Genomic DNA, 18,265 nt, shown 5'->3' on the forward strand with positions numbered 1-18,265 from the left:
TGAGTTCTCGCTTTACAATTATTCATTACGAAGGCCTGTTCACACCAAACGTAATGTGACAAAGTAATAACAATGTATGTAATATTCGCAAAACATTTTTAATACCAAAACTTTTTCTGGAGAAAAGTTTGGATGCCTGATCGAATTGTTCATCTTCTGCACAACTAAATAAAATAAAAAAAATAAAAATAAAAAATCAACCAAACCGACAAAAAGCAGTCCAAGACCCACATTTGCTCATACAAAACCTTATAAATTAGACCAAAGGCCGTGACATGAAAGCATAAAATATTCACATATTTTTACATCAGAACTATCTATGATGTTGTACTATCATCATTCTCTATAAAAAAATAAATACATACAAATAAAAAAAAGGTATCCAAATGTATTTTTATTTTTAGAGAATGAGGTTGACGTTGTCTCTGTCATGTCATTATTGAATCACTACTGCAAAGGACTAAGATGCAACTGTAATTCAATATTAACCTCTTTTTAATTATAGTCTTTATCTCTCTCTCTTTTTTCTCCACGTCTGTCTTTGTCTGAAAGCCCCTTCAGGGTGTATCCTTAACCAACCCTGCCCTGCTCCTACACACCAGTGAACACGACACACACTCGCCTCAGTGAACATGCACACTGTCCCTCTGAGCGTACACACAAGCCAAAAATCAATTCCTCTTCATAGCACAGGTAGTGAGTTTCACTCTGGACTTCTTCTACCTTCTACTCTGTATATACTGTACCACATACATGGTGGGAATCTCCAGTCATTGATCGAAATGATACTACTAGGGTCACGATACGCTATATATTTCTTTTCTTATTTTTTGCATAGGACTGCAAACGACTAATCAATAAAATCTACAAAAATCAATAATGAAAATAGTTCTCTTTCCTTTCCCCGCCAAACACGGAATTTTCCGGGTATCCGTGTTTTAGGTGGTATGCGGTAAGGAAGACCGGCGCGCATGTTTTGAAAGAGTACGCAACTCTTTGATCAAAGAAACAGACTGCGATCGTCTCAAACGTGAAGAAGTGGAACACCATACTAATACTAAAGCACTTGTTTGATAAAAATGCCTTTTTCTCAGCTTTTTGTCCGAAATGTTGTTTTTGACAAAACCTACCTCTGTTCAAGTGGCAATAAAAAAAGAACAAATGAAGATAAAATAAAATCAGATCTTTATTTTGATATATAGCATCTTCATATATTCATGGAAGAAAATATTCTGCGGGCCATTAAAGTTTAGCGAAAATCGTCAAAAACCCTGGCGGTGGCTGGCAAGTTTTTTTAAAAACGCTGGTGGGGAAAGAGTTAATGTATATAATATTTCATGAAAACATTTATTAATATATGTATGAATTAACATTAACCAAGATTAATAAATGCTGTAAAATAAATTTTTATTGTTAGTTAATGTTAACTATTGTGTAAACTAATGTTAACAAATACAAACCTATCTTAAATTGGTATCAATAATGCATCATGCATATTGTTGATGTGAGCTACTCTGCATTTTGAAGCTAAATACATGACATGTCACACAGGAAGTTGTTGAACTACTGAAGTTATTGTATTGAACAGAATAATTTCCTTTTTAAAACATCTATCATAAAACTACTGAGCGCATTCAAACGCCATAATGGAAAACAACACAATATCTCCCCCCTCTACACACACAAACTTACCATACACACAAGCACACATGCACTCACAACAATTAAGGGCTCGGAGTGACACTTAAAAAAGAAAAGAAGAAATCTGGCACCTATCTGAGCCCTGCTCCATTCAGAAACCCCACACTAATGTCTCCTGTACTACACCCGAGCACTGCAGCTGTTATAAAACCATAGTGGCTGCTCCATACGCCACAGATCAGGCAAGAACACACTGAAATCACCCCATTCACAAAGCACCCTGAGTAGGCACAGCTGCCAGGGATTCCCTCGGAGTCTGTCTGGAGCCCTACACATCCACAAATGCACATCAAAACAGACACGTGTACAACAAAACAGAATGACGCATGAGAGTGGAGAAAGCCAATGCTTACCATGCTTTATCCCGATACACAGCAGAATACTGCCTGTCTCCCATGCGCACTCTAACACATACAGGCACATGCACATGCGCGCTACACGCATGTAGCTAGAGAGTGTAGGAGGGGAAAGAGAGAGACAGGGAAAAAAAGAAAGCGTACAAAGCGGAGGATGAGTACAGATCACTGCTATCTAAATCTGGAGGAAATGCAACAACAGATCTGAGTGATGATGTACAGTGTAATAGGATCAACTGCTGTTTGTGGGGTGTATTTGTTTTCTAACTCAGATTGCAGTAAGCATAAAGAGGGGTCAAGCAAAGGATCTAAGTGGGTTGAGAAAGAGATTGAGAGAAGCAGAGTTTCTGATTAGGAAGTTTGGTGCCGGCCAACTTGTCTGAGAATGATAAAGTTTGCCGGAAAATTGGAAAACAATCCTGTCATCTCATTTCTGTGTTTGTTTTTTGCACTGTAAATGCAATGGACTATGCATAATAAAGCAATATAGACTAATAATGACACAATTAAGTCAATTAATGATAAACGGCCATCATGGAATTATTGTTTAATTTAAAAAAAAACATTCAACAATGGGGACAAAACAAAACAACTAAACTGCAATTTGCCACATATCTATTAGTTTATAAATAACCATTAAAATAATAAATCATTAGGTTGTGTCATATAATTTCTCACATTGGCTAATTTCCATGGCTTTTTATTTTTATGACTATTTTCTTCAGATTTTTCATAGCACAAAAGCATTTTGCTGCCAAAATAAAGTCGGGCACGCAGAACGGGAATAATGCAGGATGCTTTTGCCAGTGTGCGGGGACTCCGCAAGCTTTGGGAAAGTTTAAACCTCATCTGTCATCATTAGGATGATGTCACACTGTACAATTGTGGCATCAACTAAAGGGGTTGCTAAAGCATCGTGCTAATATTTTCACCAGACATTGTGACCGACAATGTTTGAATCTGTTGGACATTAGGACATTTTAACGGTACATTTTTTTAATTACAGCAAATGAAAACCCTGTAGTGAAGCCAGATGGATCTAACGAGAATTTGTTTTAAATATTTTTTTAAATTGGACTACGTTTTCAGAATTTTCAAACTGCCTCAGTCGTGGAAGCTGGAACAACAGCCATGCGCAAGCGCACTTTTAACTCCTAACCCAAACCCTAAACGTAACCCTAATAATAACAGCACTGATACCAAAACAGTGTTCTTTTACTTATTTCTTTGCATATGTAGTATCTCGCTAGCCGGAGAGTGCAGGCCATTTTCATGACATACATCACATAGAGGCACTTCTGGAAACTGGTACATTAGGGCAGAATTTAGGTGGAAAAAATTCCGTAACCATCTGATTTTCTGTAGGATCATGTTGGTGCAGCACAATATGTGTCTGCCTGCCACAATATGAGAGACAGTGAGTTATTTTTCCGATTATTTGTAGTTAAATTTGTATTATTATCTGCAGCTGGGTACAACTACAGTAACGCCTTCCAAAATGGTCAGAAATCTAGGGGTAACCATCGATAAACTAAATTTCACAGACCACATCTCAAAGACCGCAAGATCATGTAGATTTACACTCTACAATATCAGGAAGATAAGACCCTTCCTCTCTGTACATGCCATACAACTGCTCAGTCACTTGTCATAACTAGACTGGACTACTGTAACTCTGTGCAATTAGACCTCTGCAAATGATCCAGAATGCAGCAGCACATCTGGTCTTTAATGAACCAAAGAGAGCGCATGTTACACCACTCCTTGTCTCTCTCCACTGGCTGCCGGTTGATGCACGTATCAAATTCAAGGCTCTAATGGTGGCACACAAAACAGTCACTGGGTCTGCTTCAGCATACCTAGCATGCCTTATTGTACCAACACAAAGAGGCTCCAAAACACTTTCCTGTACTTTCAGTTTCATCGTACCACGTTGGTGGAATGAACTTCCCAACTCCATCTGTGAAGCTGACTCACTTTCTGTCTCCAAAAAAATGACTAAAGACATATCTTTTCCATGAGCACTTAACCAGTCACTAAAACAAATTTCTTGTTGCACACTAATCTGTCTTGAATACTATTCTGATGCTTATGAAACTTTGTAATACAGCACTTCTCATACCACTGTCTTCTTAAGATGATTCGCTGATGTTTTCCTCTTTTGTAAGTCACTTTGGATAATAGCGTCTGCCAAATGAATAAATGTAAATGTAAATGTAAACTTTCTTTGTCAGTTACACTATAATTCTTTTTTTTTTTTTTTATGTTATTTTGCCCGGTTTTATTTATACAAGCTAGGCTGCAAATGCTTTAGCAATACAAAGGCACAAATATTTGTCATGCCAAAAAAAGCACCTTAAAACAGTAAGAGAGAGAGAGATAGAGAGAGAGAGAGCGAGAATGCATTATTAGCACACACAAGAAATCTCACAGCCAAGCAGGGTATTACGTAACAGCTGGACGCTCTACAGAGGGAATGCAGTGAGTGTGAGTGTGTGTGTGTGTGTGTGTGTGTGTGTGTGTGTGTGTGTGTGTGTGTGTGTGTGTGTGTGTGTGTGTGTGTGTGTGTGTGTGTTTAAACATAGGGAGTGTGCATTTCCCCTGGCTGTCCTAGATGAGGGGTAATCAATCAAGTTTCAAGAGGTCCAGTCTCTAAATTTCCTTCCCAGAAAAGGTCCAAACAATCAAATGAACAAAATAAAATTTTACATGATGTGTGGATGTAAGTAATTAAATATAAAAATGTGCATTTCAAGAAAATGTTCAAGACTGCTGATTGGTCCAGCATGGAAAAGCAAATAATTCAATTCAATAAAAATGTATCAGTATAAAGCTTTGTAAAAAACAAACCCATGAAAAATAATTCGATTTCTAGATGTTTTTTTGCTTACCATATTAGACCAATGAGATTACTAGTGTCTTGTTTTACGTGGGTGTTGCTCAGACTGCATTATAACAGAAGTAAATGACTCTAAAAACATCTCTACACTGTGCAGTTGTCATGACATTCAGCACACGTTGACTGTCCACTGTGCATGCGAAACAACAAGCGGCAGATACACTAAACTGATTAAATGGTTCACGGTTTTGATTACTGTGTAAACACGTCATTAAACGCATCTTTTCATTGTATATAAGCCACTTTAAATTCTCAATTTCTCAGTGAAGAAAAAACACTACTTTTATAAATATATTATTTTATGATAAATTATTTATGGTTCAGGTGGAACCTATTGTGGGTCCATGGAGTGTATTACATATGTGTGTTTTCTTTAAAGGGACAGTTCACCCAAAAATGTAAATCCTCTCATCATTTACTCACTCCCATGTCATCCCAGATGTGTCTGACTTTCTTTCTTCTGCTGAACACAAAGATCTCTAGAAGAATATCTCAGTTCTGTAGGTCCATACAATAAAAGTGAATGTTGGCTAGAACTTTCAAGGTCAAAAAAAGCACATAAAGGCAACATAAAAGTAATCCATACGACTCCAGTGGTTAAAATCCATGTCTTCAGAAGCAATATGATAAGTGTGGGTGAGAAGATTATCAATATTTACATCCTTTTTTACTAAAAATCTCTACATTAAATTTCAATTCCACATTCTTCTTCTTTTATTTTTATTTTTAGATATTAGAAATCTTCGTGCATATTGCCCCCTTCTGGGCAGGAAGGAGAATTTATATTAACTCAAATGTCCATCCGTTTCTCAATCACACTTATCATATCACTTCTGAAGACATGGATTTAACCACTAGAGTCTTATGGATTACTTTTATTCTGCCTTCAATGTTCTGGTCACCATTCACTTGCATTGTATGGACCTACTGAGCTGAAATATTCTTCTAAATATCTTTGTGTTTGGCAGAATTTTGGGTGAAATAACCCTTTAACTTGTCCTTAAACTAAACCTTAAAACTCTTTATATTTTAATGGGAAATGGGGAAGCCTTGTCTTAAATTGCTTGAAACAAAATCAAATGAGGTCTTGAATTCACTTTTCAATTTATTTGGCCCTACTTTGCACATTGCAGGCCCCATCTTTTATAAATCCTAGAATCACAACTGCAATAACACACACACACACAATGTACTGTCTGCACATATGCAAATTTTCCACACACTTGTGAAGCTGAAGCGATTCCATATTTTTTCAGGCCTGTCACCTCTCATGTGCCAAATATCATGCAGTAGATGTATACATAAAAGCACATGTGTAACAGAGTACACATATACAGGCACACACTCCACTTTATGTAGTCTATAACTGTTATGTGCCACATGACACCAATCTTTTGGATCTAAAGCCAACCCACTAAACGCTTGTCAAGAAACAGCAGTCAGCAGAATTAAACCCAGCCTGAGGTCACAGCTTAAGCTTGGGGCACTTTATCAGACATCTATTTATCACAGGCAATACACATACACCCTGCCACAAAAAGAATGATAAAAAGAGAGGAAAATGATTTCTCTTATATAATTCCAGGCCCAACTTTTTAGGTCCACTAGAGGGAAAGAGAGAGAGAGAGTCTGTTGTAACACTCATATAGGGTCATGTCTAGAAGGGATCCTTACCTTCTAGAAGCGAGATTCTTACACGGCATTAATTTGAAGTCGCAACGAGGAACGCTCGTAAAAGATTATTTTAAATTGTCAATTTTGATAATCAAATCAAGCTCTACAATAAATATTTCACATAATACATTTGTTAGCTTTAGCTCTACGTCTGCTAATTTCGGTCATGAGATATATGTAGTTGGTCACTTGAGAAGTACATCAATCAGCTCAATTGTTGAAAGTTTGACTGGGAGGTCTAGTGGCAACATATTCGTTGCTTGTATATGAAGTGATGCGAGCTGTGGAACACAAACTCAATCTCCACAAGATTTGTTTGATATTGTCTTTAAATGTCTTTTTTTTCCAACACAAACACTTTTTCATTCATGAATTACTACTAATGTCAATAAAGTCACAATAACAGAATCTAAGATTTAAAATAATATGTGCCTTAACATGAACTTATGTCAAAATATTACTGTATCCAAGAAACATGGGATGCTATATGAGATTTCAAGAAGACAACAAGATTTCTTAATAATAATAATAATAATAATAATAAGGCTGAGGCTATTTGTACTAAGTGTAAATAGTGTTAGACAGATCCTATTTGCACCTCTAATTAAATACTAACAGGACATCACTACAGTGTGTTTATTGTGTTTATTTAGAGTCCCAAAGACACCTTACACCAACCTATCTCTGCGAGGAAATCAACATTTATATTCATTTTATTTAATATTATAAGTAGTATTAAAGAGAAATATTAAGAATGGAGACAGGAAACGGGATGGGGAAAACTGGGTCAAAAGGAGGATTAGAACCCAGGTCATCCGCATGGAAAAATCACATTCACGCTGTTTTATCACACTAATGGTGCGTTCAGGTCAGAGGCATCGAGACCGGGAGTCATTCATTTTCTATGACAGCCAGCGTATCTCGGTGGCGAGAAGCGGCGCGGCGAGTTTTGGGCGGTGTGGGCGTCAGTGTTATGTCTTGTCTTGTTTTGTCATGGTATGTCTTGTCCCTGTTCTTTCTCTTTACTCTGTCACCCTCTGCTGGCCTTCTTTGGTTATTTCTCCTTCCCCTCTTTTCTCCTCCTCCAGCTGTTCCTTATCTCCCCTAAATACTTCGCTAATTCTCTTCCCACCTGTTCCCATTTTCCTCTGATTAGTTCTCTACTTCTTTCTCTGTTCTTGCTGCTTTCCTTGTCGGATTCTCACTGGAGTTTCTCTCGCTAAGGAATACAAGCACTGTCTCGTTTGTCGCTGTCCGAGTCCTGTCCTGTAGGCATCCGCCTGGCTTTACTACCTGTTCTCTATTAATCTACCCGGTATTTGTATTCTGTCCAGCTCGCCTGACGCTGCGAGAGAAGCTGGATACCACTAAGTGTTTTCCTCGACCCTAGTCTACCCTTGGGAGACCAGCAGCCTGTCGCCGCTCACTGCTACCCCCGACTGCTGCTTAATGACGCCTACTGAAGTTCTCTAGAAAGTTTTCTGTTTTGCATCGCCCTCTCTGCGGATTGTTTATGTTCACTGTTGTTCTCTCAAGGAGAGGATTTATGTTTTTTCATTATTGCTTCCTGAACTGACATTAAAAGACTCTTTTTGTTATATCGCTTTTGGGTCCTCACTTCCAGTCAGCTGTAGAATTCCAGGGAGCGATGTTAGGCAGACACGAAGTGGAGTTGTCTGCTGCGCGACAGGCCGTTGAGGCCCTGGCTGCTCAGGTCACCGACCTCACCAAGCAAATACATCTTCTTCGCCTCGATACATCGGCCGTCCCCAGGCCTCCCGGGCCACCCGAACCCACGATTAATAACCCACCGTGCTTTGCTGGTGAGCCCACTGCATGCCGCGCGTTCCTCACCCAGTGTGACGTTGTTTTCTCTCTTCAGCCCTCTACTTACTCCCAGTGCAGAGCATGCATCGCCTACGTGATATCTCTCCTATCCGGACGGGCTCGTGAGTGGGGTACGGCGATATGGGAGGCGGAGGCTGAATGCACCAACCGTTATCTGGACTTCAAAGAGGAGATGATAAGGGTTTTTGACCGTTCTGTTTTCGGTGAGGAGGCTTCCCGGGTCTTGTCCTCACTATGTCAGGGTAAGCGATCCGTCACTGATTACTCCATTGAGTTTCGCACTCTTGCTGCCTCCTGTGATTGGAACGAGCCGGCATTACTCGCCCGTTTTTTGGAGGGCCTCTGCGTGGAGGTTAAGGATGAGATTCTCTCCTGAGAGGTCCCTTCGAGTGTGGATTCCGTGATTGAGCTCGCCATTCGTATAGAGAGACGGTTCGACCTGCTTCACCGAGCTCGTGGAAGGGATTTCGCGTTCGCCGCTGGTTCCTCCTCCTCAGCATTACCATCTTCCTCCATCACCGCAGATTCCGAGCCCATGCAGCTGGGGGGGCATCCGCATTTCGGCTAAGGAGGAGCAGCGGAGAATCATCAAACGCCTCTGTCTCTATTGCGGTTCAGCTACTCACTTTGTTACCTCCTGCCCGGTAAAAGCCAGAACTCACCAGTAAGGGGAGAGCTACTGGTGAGCGCTACAACTCTGGTCTCTCCTTCGAGGTCTTGCACTACCTTTTCTGTCCATCTCCGTTGGTCCGGTTCATCAGCTACCTGCAGTGCTTTGATTGACTCTGGGGCAGAGGGCTGTTTTATGGACAAGACCTGGGCACGAGAACATGATATTCCTCTTAAGAGGTTAGAGGAGCCTACGGCCCTGTTTGCCTTAGACGGTAGCTCCCTCCCCAAGATTCAGCGTGAAACGCTACCCTTAACCCTCACTATTTCTGGTAATCATAACGAGACCATTTCCTTTTTTATTTTTCAGTCACCTTTCACTCCTATTGTTTTAGGCCATCCCTGGCTTGTTCAACATAACCCCACTATTAATTGGTCTAAGAACACTATCCTTTCTTGGAATGTTTCTTGTCCTGTGGAATGTTTAATGTCTGCTATCCCCCCCCCCCGTCCTCTGCCTCTTCTTCACAGGAGGAGCCTGGTGATTTGACGGGGGTGCCGGAGGAGTATCACGATCTGCGGGCGGTGTTCTGTCGGTCCCGGGCCACTTCTCTCCCTCCGCACCGTTCGTATGACTGTAATATCGAGCTTTTTCAGGGAACCACTCCGCCTCGGGGTAGACTTTACTCGCTGTCGGCTCCCGAACGTAAGGCTCTCGAAGATTATTTATCTGTAGCTCTCGCCACCGGTACTATTGTCCCCTCCTCCTCGCCCGCCGGAGCGGGGTTTTTCTTTGTTAAGAAGAAGGACGGATCCTTGCGCCCCTGCACTGATTATCGAGGGCTGAATGACATAACAGTTAAGAATCGTTACACGCTTCCTCTTATGTCAACAGCCTTAGAGATCTTGCAGGGAGCCAAGTTTTTTATTAAGTTGGACCTTCGTAACGCTTACCATCTCGTACGCATTAGGGAGGGGGAGGAGTGGAAGACGGCGTTTAACACTCCGTTAGGGCACTTTGAATATCGGGTCCTTCCTTTCGGTCTTGTGAATGCCCCAGCTGTCTTTCAGGCACTTATTAATGACGTCCTGAGAGATATGCTGAACATTTTTGTTTTCGTTTACCTCGACGATATCCTGATTTTTTACGTCGTCACTTCAGGTTCATGTCCAGCATGTCCGTCGCGTCCTTCAGCGCCTTTTAGAGAACCGCCTTTACGTGAAAGCGGAGAAGTGCACTTTTCATGCCTCCTCTGTTATTTTTCTCGGTTCTGTCATTTCTGCAGAGGGTATTAGCATGGATTCCGCTAAGGTCCAAGCTGTTATTAATTGGCCCGTACCTAAGTCACGCGTCGAGCTGCAGCGCTTCCTCGGTTTCGCTAATTTCTATCGACGCTTCATCCGTAATTTCAGTCAGGTGGCTTCTCCCCTGACTGCCCTTACGTCAGTCAAGACGCGTTTTGAATGGTCCGTTTCCGCCCAGGGGGCTTTTGATCTCCTCAAGAACCGCTTCACGTCTGCGCCCATCCTCGTTACTCCAGATGTATCTAGACAGTTCATCGTCGAGGTTGACGCATCTGAGGTGGGAGTGGGAGCCATCCTCTCTCAGCGCTCTCTCTCTGACAACAGGGTTCACCCTTGCGCTTACTATTCTCATCGCTTGTCGCCGTCTGAACGTAACTATGATGTGGGAGACCGCGAACTGCTCGCCATCCGCTTAGCTCTAGGCGAATGGCAACAGTGGTTGGAGGGCACTACCGTTCCATTTGTCGTTTGGACGGACCATAGAAACCTTGAGTATATTCGTTCTGCTAAGCGTCTAAACGCGCGTCAGTCCCGTTGGGCTTTGTTTTTTGCCCGTTTTGAATTTATTATTTCCTATCGTCCAGGGTCCAAGAACACCAAGCCTGATGCTTTATCACGCCTCTTTAATTCTTCAGAAGTCCCCGTGGACCCTGAGGGGATTCTCCCTGAGGGACATGTCCTCGGCTCGGCTGTCTGGGGAATTGAGAGGCAAGTTAAACAAGCGCTCGCCCACGCTCCTTCGCCGCGCGCCTGCCCTAGACACCTTCTTTTCGTCCCCGTTCCTACTCGCCTGGCCGTTCTTCAGTGGGCTCACTCAGCCAAGTTAGCTGGTCACCCCGGCATTTGGGGTACGCTTGCTTCAATTCGCCAGCGTTTTTGGTGGCCCACTCGGGAACGTGACACGCGTCGTTTCGTGGCGGCTTGCTCCGTCTGCACGCAGACTAAGTCTGGGAACTCTCCCCTGGCCGGACTTCTCAGACCCCTTCCTATCCCTTCTCGACCGTGGTCACACATCGCCTTAGACTTTATCACCAGGCTTCCTTCGTCGGCGGGCAAGACCGTTATTCTCATGGTCATCGACCGGTTCTCTAAGGCAGCTCATTTTATTCCCCTCGCCAAGCTTCCCTCCGCTAGGGAGACGGCACAGATTATCGTCGAAAATGTTTTCAGAATTCATGGCCTCCCATCCGACATCGTCTCAGACAGAGGTTCGCAGTTCACGTCTCAATTTTGGAGGGAGTTTTGCCGGTTGATTGGGGCTTCCATCAGTCTCTCGTCCGGCTTCCACCCTCAATCTAACGGTCAAGCCGAACGGGCCAATCAGACTGTTGGTCGCATCTTGCGCAGTCTTTCGTTCCGTAACCCTGCGTCCTGGTCCGAGCACTTTCCCTGGGCAGAGTACGCCCACAACTCGTTGCCTTCGTCTGCCACCGGTCTGTCTCCTTTTCAAAGTAGCCTCGGGTACCAACCTCCACTGTTCTCGTCTCGACTCGCCGATTCCTGCGTTCCGTCCGCCCAGGCTTTCGTTCAACGTTGTGAGCGCACCTGGAGGGGTGCTCGGTCTGCCCTTTGCCGCTATAGGGACCAGACTGTGAGAGCTGCTAACAAGCTTAGAACTAAGAGCCCTAGATATTGTCATGGCCAGAAGGTATGGCTCTCCACTCTCAACCTCCCCCTTAAATCCGCCTCTCGTAAATTGACCCCGCGCTTCATCGGTCCTTTCCGTATCTCTCAGATCATTAGCCCCGTTGCGGTGCGGCGACTCCTTCCCCGCCACCTTCGACGTGTCCACCCGGTCTTCCATGTCTCTTGTGTTAAACCCACTGTGCGCTCTTCCACTCGTCCTGTTTCCCCCCCTATTCTGGTTGAGGGCGCTCCTATCTACAGGGTCCGCAGGATCCTGGATATGCGTTCTCTGGGTCGTGGTCATCAGTTTCTGGTAGACTGGGAGGGATACGGACCTGAGGAGAGAAGTTGGGTTCCCTCTCGGGACGTGCTGGACCGTTCTATCATCGATGATTTCCTCCAGAGCCGCCAGGTTCCCTCCTCGGAAGCACCAGGAGGCGCTCGTTGAGGGGGGGTACTGTTATGTCTTGTCTTGTTTTGTCATGGTATGTCTTGTCCCTGTTCTTTCTCTTTACTCTGTCGCCCTCTGCTGGCCTTCTTTGGTTATTTCTCCTTCCCCTCATTTCTCCTCCTCCAGCTGTTCCTTATCTCCCCTAAATACTTCGCTAATTCTCTTCCCACCTGTTCCCATTTTCCTCTGATTAGTTCTCTACTTCTTTCTCTGTTCTTGCTGCTTTCCTTGTCGGATTCTCACTAGAGTTTCTCTCGCTAAGGAATACAAGCACTGTCGCTACAAGTTTGTCGCTGTCCGAGTCCTGTCCTGTAGGCATCCGCCTGGCTTTACTACCTGTTCTCTATTAATCTACCCGGTATTTGTATTCTGTCCAGCTCGCCTGACGCTGCGAGAGAAGCTGGATACCACTAAGTGTTTTCCTCGACCCTAGTCTACCCTTGGGAGACCAGCAGCCTGTCGCCGCTCACTGCTACCCCTGACTGCTGCTTAATGACGCCTACTGAAGTTCTCTAGGAAGTTTTCTGTTTTGCATCGCCCTCTCTGCGGGTTGTTTATGTTCACCGTTGTTCTCTCAAGGAGAGGATTTATGTTTTTTCATTATTGCTTCCTGAACTGACATTAAAAGACTCTTTTTGTTATATCGCTTTTGGGTCCTCACTTACCTGCATTACAGTCAGAGGAAAGTTCAAGTGCAGCCAACATTATGGTAATGAGCTTTGACGCGGTTCGGCAGCAACATATTGGAATATAGAAGTGCTCCGCTCTAGCGAAGTCTAGAGAACACAACCGTGTAAACTTTGGTTCCAACCAAACATTAGTTCCGAAGACAAAATGGAGGAGAAACTGATTATTGCCATGGCGGGTTTTCCCATAATATTTGATCTGTCCCTGTTTGCTTACAGGGATATAAATAAAATAAAAAAACGATGAGTTGACAAAGGTGTCTGAAATCATTGGTGTGCCAGGTGAGTTGATGAAGTGGATATTATGGTTTATATAATATTATGTAATAATATATTAAAATATTTCATGAGGATATACGCTACTAGTAATATGTCGTCAAAAAGATACCGGTCGACATGTCTGGATGTTTTGTGGCCCCTTTAAATATAGTTCACAAAACCAAGCATTCTCAAGGAACGTTGGCGCCTATTTCAAATACGTCAGAGCATCCACGAATTTTCAATAGCGTTGTTGGCAGGGCAGCCAGAGCGAATTTTGACGCTCTCGCCACCTCTTGTCTGAATGCATGGTAAGCCATAAAGACAATCAAGAAGCAGTTTATCTTTCACTTCTTTGCTTCCACCAGACTAATAGAAATAGTCACTCTATGATTATGATATAATAATAATAATGTTATATTAATGAAGTTCTAATGTTTTCTTCATTAATACCCTGAGATACGAGCATAAGCACAGGCATAAGCATCTTAAGATGTTGACGAGAGAGGGATCCCTTCTAGACACAACCCTGATAGCTCATCCCTGCATTTCCCATTCAGTTGCCACTAATTACTTATCCACAGCATGTTGACAAAGCTCACACACACAAATTACCTTTACCACCTTCGTCCCATGAGCCAAAGAGATACACACACACACACACACACACACTGCCTCACATGCAGGCTAGAAACTCACACTAACACAGTGTCTACTGCAACGTCGACCAGCGTCGTGTTGTGTCACACCATCATAGCTTGAGCCTGTCTCCACTGGAAGTGTCAAAGCTGCAGATCACCACAGAATGTTCACTAACAATGAACCAATCAGCTGTAACCTCTAGGATAAATGTCAGCAACAGTTAAATGAAACTAAAGTCTAAAATGCAACTTTATTTCAATGGAAACTCATAATGTGAGAATTACAATTGTTGGAAAAACTTTGATGTAATGGTTAGAAACTATTTAAAATGTGTGCATGATTACTAAATAATTTGTTTTCATTTATTATTTTATTTATAGGGGGAACAAATTGATAAGACTAGCAGTGTCAAAAAAATGAAACATGCACTGCAATGCAACACATTGCATCAGATATTTGCAGTGAAAACAACTCTGTTGTCTCTACAAAAATCTAAATGAAAGGTTGCGTAAAACACTTTTTATACAGCACAGAGCAACTTCAAACTAGAGTTCATTAAACCTTCACACGCGACCCACTCAGAAGTCAAGATTAAAGTATGATTATGATGTATGAAGTGACCAAATACAAAATGGTTAACTGAAAGTGGAAAAGTTCTCATTTAAACACAGCATCCAAACTCTTCGGAAACAAATGCGAAAATCAGGTTTTCAAAACACAGAAAAAATCCAAACAGCTACCGAAACTTCAATTGAAAAGCTTAAAGAAAACAATTATTGTTTACCCCCCTGTTCAAAACGTTCATAAAGTCACACATTTGTATCTGAAACAACAAACTTCAACAGTTAAAGCCAGTAAATCAAAAGAGGCAAACTGAAATTCAGCCAGCGTTGAAAGCCCACCTCTCCTCAGACAGCCCATTGACCAGAGTTACTGCTGTCTGAAATGCAAAGCCGTGTGTCAAGGCAGCCAATAAGGTGGCAGCAGATGAAGATCCAGCCATGGAGGAGACAGAGCGCATGATGAAACAGAAAGCTTAGCTTGAGGGGAGAAGGATTGCATGAATAAAGAGAGAATAGGCGGAGACTTACTTTGGGGGTGGGGCAGGAGGCAGTGGAGAGACGGGACTGCTGAGCACAAGGAGACTCTGAGGGTGTGGTGCTGAGGGAGGCGGTATCCCGTGGCAACACTTGCACGCCCCGTGAAATTATGGATTCTGGTATCTGTAAATGGAAAAAGAAAGAATACAGAACAGTTTTTTTTAGTAAAATTCAGTCAAGTATTGTCAGAAATCAGAATGTTGACTAAAATATGAAAGTTTTTCTGAAGTGCTAAGACAGTTACTGAAGTGCTAAGTGCAGTTATTAAAACCTATGACACATTTCTCAAAAATATAGAATAAGAATCAGAATTTATTACCAAGTATGCTTACATATACAAGGAATTTGTCTTTGTGACAGAAGCTTCCAGTGCACAAACTATTGTATTCAACAACAAGACCAGATAATAGTAACAAAAAAAACAAAAAAATGTAATAAAAATAAAAAGCGAATAGAAAATAGAAATATATATATAGAAATACCCAATAAATATATATATATATATACACACACAACGTATGTACAATTACAAATCTGTTATATGCAGATAGTGAAAAGGAATGTAATGGCAGAAGAGGTAGGATAAGTTGGATAAATATAAAAAGACTAAGCTGTGTATAGCAAATTATTATTGCTCAATGGGACAGTTTTAACTGTTCATGAGATGGATAGCCTGAGGGAAAAAAATATGTTCTTATGCTCAGTGCTCTGTAGCGCCGGCCAGAAGGCAACAGTTCAAAAAGGTAGTGGGCTGGGTGAATTGGGTCAAGAGTGATTTTTCCAGCTCTTTCCCTCAATCTGGAAGTGTATAGTTCTTGAAGGGATGGCAGGGGGCAACCAATAAACCGCTAAGCAGTCCGAACTGTCCTTTGTATTCTTCTGATGTCTGATTTCATAGCCAGAATAGTAGATCTGGATTAGCAGCGCTCATGGCAGGTTGAACTTCCTCAACTGGCAAAAGAAGTACAACATCTGCTAAGCCTTTTTTTTTCACAATGGAGTCAATATTGGTCTCCCACTTCAGGTCCTGTGAGATGGTATTGCCCGAGGAACCTGAATTACTCCACTGCTGCCACAGTGCTTTTCAGAATGGTGAGTGGGGTCAATGTTGGGGTGTTCCTCCTAAAGTCCACAATCATCTCCACTGTTCTGAGCGTGTTCAGCTCCAGGTTGTTTTGACTGCACCAGACAGCCAGCTGTTCAACCTCCCTTCTGTATGCAGACTCTTCGTCATCCTGGTTGAGACCGATGACAGTGGCATTATCTGCAAACTTCAGGAGCTTGACAGACGGGTTCTTGGCGGTGCAGTCATTTGTGTACAGGGAGAAGAGTAGTGGGGAGAGCACACATCCCTGGGGAGCACCAGTGCTGATTGTACATGTGCTGGAGGTGTATGAAGGTGTACAGCCTGTCTGTCTGTCTGTCAGAAAGCTGGTGATCCACTGACAGGAAGAGGTGGGAATAGAGAGTTTGTTTAATTCAGTCTGGAGAATAGCTGGGATGATGGAGTTGAAAGAAGAACTGAAGACCACCAAAACGATCCTTGCATGAGTCCCTGGTCTGTCCAGATGTTTCAGGATATGATGCAATCCCATATTGACTGCATTATCCACAGACCTGTTTGCTTGATATGCAAACTGAAGCGGATCTAGAGACGGTCCAGTGATGTCCATCAGGTGGGCCAACACCAGTCTCTCAGATGATTTCATGACCACAGACATCAGGGCAACGGGTCTGTAGTCATTAAGTCCTGTTGTTTTGGGTTTCTTTGGGACAGGGATGATGGTGGTGCGTTTGAAGAAGCATGGAACATCAGAACTGTGTGAAGATGGGAACCAGCTGGTCAGCACAGGATTTTAGACAAGTGGGTGAAATATCGTCTTGACACTGTGGTTTCCTTGTCTTTTGTTTCTGGAAGACCAGGCACAAATCTTCAAATATCTTAAGTGCAGATTGAGTAGCAGGAGGGGGAGAAGGGTGGTTGCAGGAGGTGTTGATGAAGCCAAGGTCGCTTCCCTCACTTGCGTCTCATAGTGCACTTGAACAACACAGCTGCGCCACTGACTAAAATGTCCAGCAAAACATTTGTAGAGTCAAAAACCCGGGAAAAGATTGTCTGGTATGTGCTGCCGAATGTTAAGCAGTTCGTCCCTGGTAGAACTGATTGGAAATAATTACTAAACACAGTAAAAACAACAAAAGAATTGGAGAGCCCCACACAGAGGCCGTCATCTGCAGCACCATCTTGTATCTTGTATACAAGCACAAAATCAAAACTGCACACCTCAAACTTCTAAGACAAAATGAAACACTATTGAAAACTATAATACCTTTAATCTAGGGCTGGGAAATGTATTTTCTGCAATTAATAAATTACTGTTTAATGCGAGAATTTTTTTTGCACAGAATTGTTTTCCCACTTCCTGTGGCTAAAACTGGCATATATAATAGAAATGGGACGATATGTATAATTTTGATAACTTGCGAACCAAAAAATGAATGACGAACCATATAGTGGCATAACTCGATATTCCGAAATTTGCAACATTGTTTCTATCCATGTTTTCATACATGAAATGACACGTAATAATCTCTCTATTGCTTGATTTTTAAACCCTGCTGCGCTTTTTCCTACGCTGTTTACAGGGTTCAAACAAGGTCCTTAAAAGTGCTTGAATTCAGCTTTTAAAAATGTAAGTATTAAGGAATACCTGGAAAATCGCCTTGTTTAGCTATAAAATGCTTGAGATTAAAGCAGATAATTTCCTTCAAAGATGAGGCATTGAATAATGTGTCTTAATAATCTTTCTGTTCTTTACAGTCAGATAAAAAACTAAAAATAAATATCAATTTTTATCTTACAGAGCATGGATGCACTAAAGAAACACTTTCAGATTTTCACTGATGTTTGCTGAATCAGAAAACAATGAGCCGCTCATTGAATTTTTGTATTTTTACAAATACCTTTTTTATTATAATAATGATGACAAACCCTTTCACATACTTTTATCAGGACAGGCTTTGTTCAGTTATATTGCTTGTTTTGAACCTGATGAGCCTGAACCCACAATTTTTGAAAGCTTATTTGTTTGTGATTTTTTATTGTAGAG

General features: G+C 42.2%; 1 protein-coding gene across 2 annotated transcripts in view; it reads right to left on the reverse strand.

Annotated features, from left to right (window-relative positions):
• Window positions 1–18,265, reverse strand: part of LOC127657276 (gephyrin-like) — a 123,059-nt gene that overhangs the window by 41,431 nt on the left and 63,363 nt on the right. For both annotated transcript variants that reach the window (XM_052146001.1, XM_052146002.1), the window contains exon 10: window positions 15,147–15,278. In XM_052146001.1, the coding sequence (XP_052001961.1) occupies window positions 15,147–15,278 (132 nt within the window). The remainder of the gene's footprint in view (window positions 1–15,146; window positions 15,279–18,265) is intronic.

This window comes from Xyrauchen texanus, chromosome 16 (assembly GCF_025860055.1).
Source record: "Xyrauchen texanus isolate HMW12.3.18 chromosome 16, RBS_HiC_50CHRs, whole genome shotgun sequence".
NCBI classification, from domain to species: Eukaryota; Metazoa; Chordata; class Actinopteri; order Cypriniformes; family Catostomidae; genus Xyrauchen; species Xyrauchen texanus.